The sequence below is a fragment of the Lactuca sativa genome, chromosome 6 (genome assembly GCF_002870075.4).
Source record: "Lactuca sativa cultivar Salinas chromosome 6, Lsat_Salinas_v11, whole genome shotgun sequence".
NCBI classification, from domain to species: Eukaryota; Viridiplantae; Streptophyta; class Magnoliopsida; order Asterales; family Asteraceae; genus Lactuca; species Lactuca sativa.
Window position 1 is genome coordinate 126,651,107 of NC_056628.2, and position 12,213 is coordinate 126,663,319.

Below are 12,213 nucleotides of genomic sequence, written 5' to 3' on the forward strand. Positions count from 1 at the left end.
AAAGCAAAACATCCTAGGAAAAAAAATCCTAAGTGGACTTTAAGATATCACAAATGGACTTGTCCAACAGCCCAATAAGGATTAATTGCGATTTCAACGGTTGTTGGGGTCTTTTTTTAAAGTTGTTGGGGTCTTTTTAAAAAACTTTTTAGACTAAATTTATAGTTTTAGTTTTAAGAAAATATATACCCCGTAGTTTCTAATTCTATATACTATTTTAACAAGAATTACTGCTAAATAATCACATTGTTTATAGACTTTAGACCCATTTTTGGGAATATTTATATGAAGCCTAAATACCTCCGACTTCCAGGAAGATAACGCCAACGCAATCCTCTCGTTCTCAAACAAAACTTTATGCGAAGCATCATAATTCATTGGTATGGGGTGTGAGTGTGTCTGATCGTGATATGTCAGTTTCCTCTTGTGGACTACGCTGCTCCTCAAATTCCACACAGCCATGGCTGCCAAGAAGCTATACGATTCCTTCTCCAAGTCTCTGATCGACGAGGTGCACCGATGGGGTGCTATGAAACAGAACGGCGTCAGCCTCCGTTACATGTTGGAGTTCGGCTCCAAATTCAGTGAACGTAATCTCCTCCTTGGTGCTCAATTTCTTCACAAGGAGCTCCCCATAAGGATTGCTAGGCGTGCCATTGAGCTCGAGTCTCTTCCATATGGCTTATCCGAAAAGCCTGCTATCCTCAAAGTATGTTATAACCCCATTTCTTTTCCTTTCCAATAATACGATTTTAGGTTTTCTTTCTTGATAATTTCACTTCTCTCACTTTGATTTCCGATAACTGGCCCTATTTTTGTTATCTGGGTTATTGGAGTGTTATATTGTTGTCAATTGAGGGAGATTTTCTTCAAAGAGGAAACATTCGGTTTCTTGGTGACATAATTAGGCCATAGTTACTTCATAGATTACGTGATCTGCAAATTGGGTGTTGTTCAATTTCTTCAAATTCCATTGTGTGTGTATATTCCTTGATGCTTGTTGAATTGATGGTGATAAAGCTACTTTTAACTTCAAATTTCATCTGAATTACTCCAATTTCATCATATTTCATGATCACATTAAACTTCTTAATGATTATCGCAAATTAGGGATCTGGTTCTTGTAAGAATTGAGAAATAACTACTACCTTATCCATTTGCTTTGTAGAACTTCACCATTCTTTTCCTTCAACTACGTTTTATACTCTTGATTCCTGTAAGAATTCAAACTTTAAAAATTGATTCCATCTGTTTGCGACATGCAAGGTGCGAGATTGGTACCTGGATTCCTTTCGTGACCTTAGATCCTTTCCTGATATTAAAGACATGAACGACGAACAAGACTTCACAAAAATGATTAATTTAATCAAGGTGAGACACAATAACGTTGTCCCTACCATGGCTCTTGGTGTCCAACAGTTGAAGAAAGATCTCAACCCAAAACTTGATTACAAAGACCTCGATGACATTCACCAGTTTCTAGATCGCTTTTACATGTCAAGAATTGGCATTCGTATGCTAATTGGTTAGTATCATAAACTCCATGTGGAAGGCGTTATTACTCATTACAAATGTTAAAGTAGTTTTTTTTTGTTTAAAATTTGGTCAAATCTCAGGTCAACATGTAGCACTGCATGAACCAAATCCCCCACCTGATCGTATTGGCTACATACATGCAAAAATGTCTCCAGTAGAAGTAGCAAGGCATGCTAGTGAAGATGCAAGATCTGTTTGTTTACGTGAGTATGGCACTGCACCTGATGTTAAAGTCTATGGTGATCCTGATTTCACATTCCCGTAAGTTGTCATGTGTTTCTTTGAACAATTTGTGAGATTTTGATTTTTGATATCAAATTTCGTGTTATGACATGTTAATGACAGTTATGTCCCTACGCATTTGCATTTGATGGTGTTTGAGTTGGTTAAAAATTCATTGCGTGCTGTTGAAGAGCGATTTATGGATTTGGAAAAACTCGCACCTCCTATTCGGATAATAGTTGCTGATGGGTTGGAAGATGTTACAATTAAGGCATGTTTGGTTTCATGCTTAAGAGTAAAGACCCTGTATAACACAGGGCAAAACATGTTGTACTGTGTTTGGCATGCATTGAATTGATGTCAATGGGATAAAAATTACAACTTTTTGTTTCACCCAGAGAGGTGGGACTGGGACTTTCTATCGATTTCCCGTTTGTGGAAAAAGACATGAACGCCCTCCTCATTCTCATCATCAAAAACAGCCCTAAAAAGCTTGTTCACTCATATCCAGTCATGTGTGAGGGTAACAGACGCAGCCGTAGGCTGCGTCTGTTACACTACAGAGGCAGCCTACTGCTGCCTCTGTTGTACTGGATTGGACATAACCGAACAAGATTTCTAGGGCTATTTTTGATGATGAGGATGAGGAGGGCGTTCACGTCTTTTTCCACAAACGGGAAATCGAGAGAGAGTCCTTGTCCCACCTCTCTAGGTGAAACAAAAGGTTGCGATTTTTGTCCCATTGACGTCAGTTCAATGCATGTCAAACACAGTACAAATCTGTCATGTCCTGTGGCAAAAAAGCGAAAAATGTATTTTATTTGGAAAATGGATGTGTATGACAGGTGTCTGACGAGGGAGGTGGGATTCCAAGAAGCGGTCTGCCTAAGATATTTACATACCTCTACAGTACGGCAAAAAATCCACTTGATGAGCGATCGGATCTTGGAACTGCAGATATAGCAACAATGGCAGGTTATGGTTATGGGCTTCCTATAAGTCGGTTATATGCTCGGTATTTTGGAGGGGATCTTCAAATCATCTCCATGGAAGGCTACGGTATGTCAAACTACATATCCACTACTTTTACTAAATTATAACTCCTATCATGCTTTTATTCTAGGACTAAATGCAAAAAATACCAACGTACTTTTTTTTTTAAAATTTGTGTATTAGAGTTGGTGCATCTCGCTTTTATTTCTTTTTATTATAGCATTGTAGTTTCTTATTTTTTATTTGCTTCTATTATTTATCATGTATATATGCATAATACAAGAAAGAGTAATCAATCGATCATCCTTTACTTGGAAAGAAAAATAAAATTCTTTCTATATTGTGTTTTTGCAGGAACAGATGCTTATCTTCATTTGTCTCGTTTGGGGGATTCACAAGAACCACTTCCATAATAAGAATAATAATAATAATCGAATTTCTTGAAAGATGTAAATGATTGAAATGCAGATGAAGATAGAAGAGTAGTAGTCATTCAAGATGATGTATCTCTTTCAAACATGTTGCTATTGACTATTCTAGTTATCGAATTTGATCTTCATGAAGATCTTTCTTGTTTCCTTTGTATGTAAGTAGACATCAAATTCCATGAAGCCATGGATGGGTGACCTCTTCTTCTAGCAAGCAAATGTCATTTTTCTATTTATTGTATACAAGACCTCCAACTTAAGAATGAAAATGACATTTATGTCTTTTGCATAGATGAGAGATTGAGATCGAGAGTGGGTATCTATTCCATCTTGTTCAATCATTTTAAATGGAATAAAAAGATTGTAATTTTTTGTCCGGTTGATATCAGTCACAATCATAATCACAGAACAATACAAACTAATGGTAGTCACAATTATAGTCACAATCACAAATCAATACAGATTAATGGTAGTCACAATGATAGTCATTATAGTAACAATCACAGATCAATACAGACTAATGATGGTAGTACAAGTTGTTCTGTTCTATGCAGACTAATGATGGTAGTACAAGTTATTCTGTTCTATTCAGTTTTGAAAAGTAGAATGTTATTGGATATATGGATGATTGAATTAGAGTTTTGTCCAGAAAAATCCTATGATATTCATGCTTTTTGTAAATATATTTGTTGTTTTATTTATTTTTCATAGTTTAAGTCCCTTTGATTTCTTGGGACAGGTACTTTTTCTAAAAAATGTTACAAAATTTGTATACAGTTAAACAGTTTTCACAAATAAGTGTGTCAAATAAATTCAACAACTACATGACAATATCGTGAAAAGTTAATTTCAACTAGCCACCGCAACAATATGTTAAGGGATGATTCGTGCAATAAAATTTTCAAGAGACATTGCTAAAAGTATAATTAATGGTACAATTTCTTTACCGATATTGGTATATTTTAAATATACTAAGTAGATCTTCTTAGTGGTAAAAGGATTACAAATAATTCATATTTGTTTTAGGTGTTTATAAAAAAACAAACTTTAATATAATGAAATGAATAAGGGTGTGGAATTTATATTTGTTTTAGGTGTTTTCTTTCTATATTTAGTTGGAAAGCTTTATATTAAACAAAGAGTAAATTATATTTTTGGTTCGTAAGCTTAGACGACAGTTAAAACGTTTTTGGTATCTTTTTCGAATAAAATGATTGTGTGATTTATTTTTCTTTGGCAAAATTACAAAAATTGTGGGGTTTGTTATTTTCATTAGTTAAGATACAAACCTTTGAAAAAAATAGTAGATTTGGTTTTTTTGAAGTTAGTTTGGTTGTGGATTTTATCTCTATCAAACCTAAAAATACTATTACACATTCTATATATTTATTTTTTATTTTTTATTTTAATATTATTATTATTAAATATAGAAAGAAAACCATGAGTAAACAAATCTAATTTTTGCCAAAACAATAATATTTTTAGTGGGGTTTATTTATTTATTTATTTATTTTTTTGTTATTAAGGTCATGTTTGATAATTGTTGACTGAAAAAGTACTGACCGGGAAATGTCTGTTTGAGTAAGAAATTTTAACCGAGTAAAAAACTATATTGTTTGAGTGTATAGAATGTGTTGACTGATGCAAAATGATAATTTTATCATGATGTTGTGTACGTTCTATACAATATAATAATAATAATAATAATAATAATAATAATAATAATAATAGTCATCATTTAACCCCCAACTTCTTTCTTAATCAGATCTTGTTGACCAATTCATATGCCTAAATTTTGTTTATCAAACACCTTCAATTCATCGAGTTAGTAAAAAATGTATGACCTGACTCGGTCAAACACATATCAAACAAGGCCTAATTTTTGTTAAATGAGTTTTAAAAAATAAACATGGTTGGTAAGACCATCTCCGACCCTTAACACCATTTTCTTACACTATACCTATAATTTAGTGTGAAATATAGTGTAAACACTAAAGTCCTCAAACCTATTACATTATATTTAACACTAAAAATAATATTGTATGTATATTATTCTTTATTCAAAATTATTTGTAGTAATACACTAAAATCCAACACTCTATCCAACAATATATAGTGTTACACTAAAATCCAACAATATATATAGAGTTAGGTATAGTATAGGGTTTGAACGTTATAATATAATTTACTGTATAGGGTTGGAGTGTTATAGTATAATTTACTATGTAAAAATAGTTTTTAAGTGTAGAGTTGGAGATTAAATGTTTGTATTAGAGGCTTACACAAAAACACAACCGGTGGCCGGTGGGTGTTAGCTTTAAATGCAATAATCTTCATCGGCCGTGCTTTTGAACCCAAAGGGATCAAGCTGAATCTTGACGACAACAACCATAAACACGGGGAAGAGATTTTTCGAACTTATTACCATTCTCAAAGCCACTATCATCGTCGTAAAAGCATTGAAAAAAACTTACACCATAAAAGAAGAAGCTTGAAATAAAAATAATAAAGATCATGAGAGACGTAACGAAGGAAAGAGCTATAATCCAACCCTCTATCTAATCGCTAACCCCACCCCTAGCTCATTTTAATGATTAAAAGAGACATAGAATAAAGGGAAACAAACTTGATTTTTCAACCCATCATGGTTGAATTTTTCCTTAAATATTTACGATTCTCGCGACTCCTTTATTTCGTGAATCACCAAACCCTTCATTTTGAAGGTCGGAAGAGATTGAGATTTTAGGGTAAGCGACTGAGATTCTATGTATTCTTTTTGTCATCCCATGGTGATGGGAGTGAAGCCAAAGAGGAAGGAGAGGAAAATTCAATGTCGAGATAGAGAAGGGGTGTGAGTTTGGGTGGGGTTTACCTTTTATTTTAATAAAATATTAAAAAATTATAAAAAATGTTTATAAAATGTTCAAAAATAAAAAAAGAGATAAATATCATTTTCAACAAGATTATAACCCGTGGACACCACGGATAAGTAATTTAAAAGATAATTTGAAAAGGTTAAAAAATAATTTTAATTAAATTATAAGGTAAATATTGAGCAATGATAATAAAAAGTTTAATAATTATAAAAATGTGTCGGTACTATAGCAATAACTCATATGGTGTTAAATCTAATTTGTATTTTTGTATGTTAAATTGAAAAAGATAGTTTTGACCTTGGAACAAAATTTGTTATCATTTTTTTTTTTTTTTTTTTGAAACAAAGACCATATACGCAAATGTATTTTTTCAAGGGACTGTATATGTTATGTTTTTAAAAGAGGGATAAGTAATTAATAAGAGAATAAAAATACGTTTTATTTCTATCAAAATGAGAAAGACCTGTTATCGGTTCGCGAGATTACAAACTTCGTCTCTCACACACAAAGCACATTAAATCCTAGGAATCATAAAAATGGAAATCAATATTCACATTCGTTACCAATTTTCAACGAATGTTAGTCTATCTGTGTAGGAATCTTATACAATTTCTCAAAAAATTGGGGGTAGAGGGCAATGTATCCTAAGTATCAAGTTCAATCTACACAGAACTGAGGGTTTATAATCGGCTAAGTAATTAGTACATGCAATCGTTGTAGTAGAGGAAAACATGACTGAAGAATGCAATGACTCTATAGTATCAGCACAACAGCAAGGTATCAGAGGAAACGACTTAGTAAAAGGTTAGGGTTTTGAAATTTTGTAATCGTTGTTTTTGATTTTATTAAGTTAATGATTTTTTTGAACATTAGCTTTTAAATATCTTAGGAGGAAAAATAAACGAATTTCAATTTTTTGTTGGTATTTAACCATCTGTTCAATTATGTCGTTTATAATGAAATTTTATACATATTTGTTAAATCCAAAGCTAAGCAAACATTTTGGTCATTATCCATGTATCCACCCATAATCCAATACGACTTTTATAATCTTTGGCCCTTTGGTGAATTTATTGTCATGATTTATCATATGAGTCAGGAATATAAGCCACCTTTCTGTATTGGCAATTCAATTAAAGAAACAGGATTAATTAAGGTAGATATAATTTGTTTTTTTTTATAATATTATAGATTACTATATTATACATGATGAATTAATGAAGTGGCAATTCAATTGAAGAATCAGGATCAATTAAGGTGCTTTTGAAAATACGTGCAAAGTTTCCTCAACATATCACTACAAATACAGTTGTGGTTTAGATGTCAGTGCCAACATACACATCCAGGTACTTATTAGTTACATAACATGTATATGTGTAGTTTTACATGAAGGGTAAAATGGTAAAATTAAAAAGCTGGAAAATGTGGCAAAAAAATAGTTACAGAACAGGTCCTGTGTACATTTAATTAAAATGTTATTATGGATTTATTTTAAAGTTGTAAAACTCTATTAACAAACATACCATAATCAGTTTTGTAAAGTTGAATTCGAAATAAACAAAACGGTCAAATAAAATGGTCAGATTAAATAAAGGGGCACGAATATGTATTTATACATCAAAGGTAAAATGAGATTGACCAACAATAAACTCATAACAATATACTTTCAAAAGAGTATTATCAAAACCATGAAATCCAAAAAAAAAATCCATCCAAAGGCAAGATGTTATAATTGACATAAAGCTACATTTTTTTTTTTTTCAAAAAACAATTTATACATAATAAATATTGTTTTAAAAGAGATAAGTAAGATGTTATAATTTACATAAGACTGGAAAAAAAAAATAACATAAAATGATGTCATCATAGAACAAAAGAATGAAAAATGGTGAAACATATTGCTTAAAAAGAAACTGGAATCAATTTAGCATTCGTACGATAAAAGTACAATTCCTGATAGTACATTGTTGTATTTGGAACTTGGAGAAAGTCATAAATTATTTTTTCAATTAAAGATTGTTGAATATTTTTTGTAATTTTCAGCAAATAACAACAAATAAGAAGCTATAAAATAGAGTTTTCATTTTATTTTCATAAAAAAAAAGCAACAAACCTAAACAGGTACAGAAAAAGAACAACAAGAAAAGAAACAAAACAAAAACGATAAAATGTGTGTTTTTTTTTTTATAAAATATAAATTGGTAGAGTTTTTTTTTTTCATATAAAATATTTACAGTTAAAAATTGTTGCAGTAGAACATATGTTGTATTCAATTAGAATTTCTTACGATACAATGTGCATTGTAAAGCCGAAAAAGATAGCTTAAAAAGGTCCTTGTAGTAGAAAATTCTACAAATAGGTTGCATACAAATATACACTTCCAGTAACAGATGTAAAATTTTAAAAACTTATTATAAACACACACAAACTAACTGATGAAGAACATGCATGTGCTTAAAGTTAGGGACATAAACATTGTTTTTTAATAAAGGGACATAAATAGTATAACTTTCGTTTACCACCTACAAATTCAGAGGATTATAAATCAGAATAGAAACAGATGGAGAAGAAGAAAGAAATAGAATAAAAAACAAATTATAGATTGGATAAGCAGATGGTAGTTTGCAGAGATGTAGAAGAATTATAGATTGATAGCTCTAAACACGCCACTAAAGAAAACTAATTCGAGTAATCAATATTTATATTTATAAGTCTAATGAAAAGGTAAATATATATAATCCAAATTGAAATTTAAAATTCAAAATTGCGTAATTTATTTATCTTCATGATTGCATTCCTATTATGTTGGAGTTATTTTGATAAAAGATAATGTAATTGAAATATAAATAGCTGATTTTATGGGATATCATATCTTTATTTCTTTATCTTTATTCTTTTATTTAATGCAGTAATGTTGGAGTATTAAAACTAATTTGCTGATTTATAGGAGCTGATGATACCGAGTATTGACCGCATGGAATGGGCGGGAAAAGCAGATTTAATAGAAGTGTGGTAATGACACGTGGCAAGAAGATGGTGTAAAATGGTGACATGTGGTGTTTAAAGGAGGTTTTTATTAAGTTTGGAGATTTTGACGATGACCAAATCTAACAAATTATACAAATTCAGTCTCTGCTAATTTTTTCCGACGAACATGGTCCCTGTGTTTTCCAAAACTTGTATGAATGACCTTTTTTGCTGACGTCGTTATTGTTCATCCGTTACTGTAAATGTATTTTTGGTATTTTCAAGTAATAGAGACTAATGTATTTTGGTATTTTCAAGTAACAGAGACTAAGTTTGTGACTATAAATACACCATAGTGACCATTTATATAATTTTTTTTTTCTATATCCACCATTTTACCTTTTAAAATATCATTTTGAACCCTTCACTTTGAACTTTGAAAAATATTACTATGACCTTTCTATTTTCTAAATTTTTGTGTTTAACCTAGTATTATATATAATTTGATTTTTATTAATAACTTTCGTTCGTTCACATAAAAAACTTTTTTTATGTGTGTATTTTTATATTTTTGTCGGTATAAATTAAGGTGATCAACGTTTCGACTTTAATTTATAACTTTCTTTCGTTAGTTTTTTTAAAAGTACATGTTTTTTTTAGAAAATTGTCGGTTTAAATTCGAGTTTGTCTATGTTTCGACGTAGTTTTTTTTTTTTTTTTTTTTTTTTTTTTTTTTTTTTTTTTTTTTTTATGTTTTCGTGCGTATGACTCGGGTCACATATTATATGTTATTGATTATTTAAATTTTCATTCGCTAAATTAAAAAACAAATCTTACTTATTTATTTTTATGCATGTGTCGATATAAATTTGTGTTTTTCTTTTTCTTTATTTTTTCTGTTTCGGTTTAATTTTTTTTTGTACGTTTTGGTGCTTATTTTATATATGTTCCTACGTATGGGTTTGTTCACATATAATAGATAAAAGCGTAATTATAAACATTGAGTTTTGTAAGTTGAATTTTGACGATCATACTGATAAAAATTACGTTTCAACGTAAAAAAACACGTACATAAAAATAAGCACGAAAAATAAAAAAAAATTGTGTCGAAATGTAGACGAACTGGAATCTATACTATACGTAAAAAAACGTGAAAAAAAAGTTACGTCGAAACGTAGACATACTCGAATATAATAAATTTTTTTAAGCTAACGAACGAAAATTATTATATGTGATCCTATAATACGTAGAAATATATATATATATATATATATATATATATATATATATATATATATATATATATATATATATATATAATTAGGCACAAAAATGTATAAAAAAATACATAGAAAAATAGACAAACTCGAATATAATACTTTTTTTTTTAAATTAACAAACGAAAGTTATTATATGTGATTGTCTCATACGTAGGAAACACACATAAAGTTAAACAAAAAAAAATTACGTTGAAACGTAGACAAACTCGAATATAAAACGAAAAATTTATAAAAAAACCATGTAATTTAAAAAAAAAAAAAAATTAACAAAAGAAAGTTTTAAATTAAAGCCGAAACGTTGACTACCTTCAATTATACTGATTAATATATAAAAATAAACTCGTAAAAATAGTTTTTTTAGCTTAACGAATGAAAGTTATTAATAAAAATCAAATTATGTATAATACTTAAGTACGAAAATTTAGAAAATAGAAGGGTGAAAGTAACATTGTTTAAAGTTCAAAGTGATATTTAAAAAAGTAAAGGGATGGAAAAGCCACAAATTCATAAACATAAAATATTAAAAAATTACATAAATGGTCCGAATGGTTTATGCATAGTCACAAACTCAGTCCGTACTACTTGAAAAGACCAAATACTTTTACACTAATGGATGAACAGTAACGATGTCAACAAAAAGGGTCATTCATGCAAGTTTTGGAAACCACAGGGACCATTTTTGTTGTAACATCCATAAAATTCTTGAAAAATTTAAACTTTTTAAACAAACCAAAACCCTCATTGCTTACAAATTAATTTCAAAATAAGTTTCACATCAGAGAAAATCCCAAAATCGTAAAGCAAAAACATGAGGAGGTGAACGATCACGCATTCACTTTCCCACGATTCTCAGAAGTCCCTGAAACATAATCCAAACTGTACGCCCAAAGCTTAGTGAGTTTCCCCCCACATAATCATAAATATCACAACAACATTCATACATAACCTTCAGCATGTCTGGACCGTCGCGCAAGGCCTTCAGCCTGTTTGGACCGTTCTCCGACCCTTCGGCCTGACTGGTCCGCCTCACAGGCCTTCAGTCTATCCGGGTCGCCCTGGGTCTGTTGGCCTTCAACGGGAAGTAGGACTGCCTCAACCCAACCACACACACATGTCAACATATACATAACTCATAAACATATAATCAATCAACAGACAAACAGGCAGATCTTACAGATCAATAAGCATAACAGTATCCTATCTACCAGGATACAGATATAACATATCACTATAATACTCAACCATGCAATAATCAGAATAATCAATCCAAAAGGGTCGGCCTTGGTGCCTTTGACCCAACAAGTATAGTGAGGAACACTCACCTCAAAATGACGAATCACACGAAGAGCCTCCGACTACTGACTCACGGAAAATCCCGAACTATCACAATAAACAATCATCCAATTAACAATTGGAAAGCCATTATTGACCAAGGGTCCATACTTAGGGTAAATGTTCATTTTACCCTTTCCCTAACTAGGCTATGGCCCAAGTCCAATTCTTTGATCCGACAGGCCCAAATTACCTCAAGGCCCATGACTAGCCCAATTTTCCAAATTGGGTCTAGACCCCTTATTGGGCCTTATCCAAAGGTTCAATCCTCTAATTAGCCCAATACATGTTTATCCAGATAGTCCATTAGGACCCAAGCATCAACGCCCAAATAGATGGCTCAATACCCGAAGCCAAAGTTCGAAGTCCAAACAGGAGGTGTACGCGGGATGTAACCCTATGGTACGCTGGGCGTACTCCGCCTCGCATTGACCACCATCGGGGTGATTGACTCGGTACGCGGGGTGTACATCACCTTACGCGGGGCGTAACCTTGCATGTCTTAAAATTCTTATAAGTGCTTAATGGATTAAGCACCTAAACTCAAACTTCAGATCCATTACTCAAAAGTACTGTAGA

At 31.3% G+C, this 12,213-nt stretch overlaps 1 protein-coding gene and 1 long non-coding RNA gene across 2 annotated transcripts; both read left to right on the forward strand.

Annotated features, from left to right (window-relative positions):
* Positions 1 to 294: 294 nt before the first annotated feature.
* On the forward strand, positions 295 to 3,470 carry LOC111880400 (pyruvate dehydrogenase (acetyl-transferring) kinase, mitochondrial). Its single transcript, XM_023876830.3, has 6 exons — positions 295 to 709; positions 1,267 to 1,525; positions 1,617 to 1,797; positions 1,882 to 2,029; positions 2,604 to 2,817; positions 3,106 to 3,470. The coding sequence occupies exons 1-6, from the start codon at positions 461 to 463 to the stop codon at positions 3,162 to 3,164; spliced, it is 1,110 nt and encodes a 369-aa protein (XP_023732598.1). The 5' UTR covers positions 295 to 460; the 3' UTR covers positions 3,165 to 3,470.
* Positions 3,471 to 6,503: 3,033 nt separating this feature from the next.
* Positions 6,504 to 9,368, forward strand: LOC111880484 (uncharacterized). Its single transcript, XR_002846492.3, has 3 exons — positions 6,504 to 6,859; positions 7,296 to 7,401; positions 9,003 to 9,368. It is a non-coding gene; the product is annotated as an uncharacterized LOC111880484 (long non-coding RNA).
* Positions 9,369 to 12,213: the final 2,845 nt, after the last annotated feature.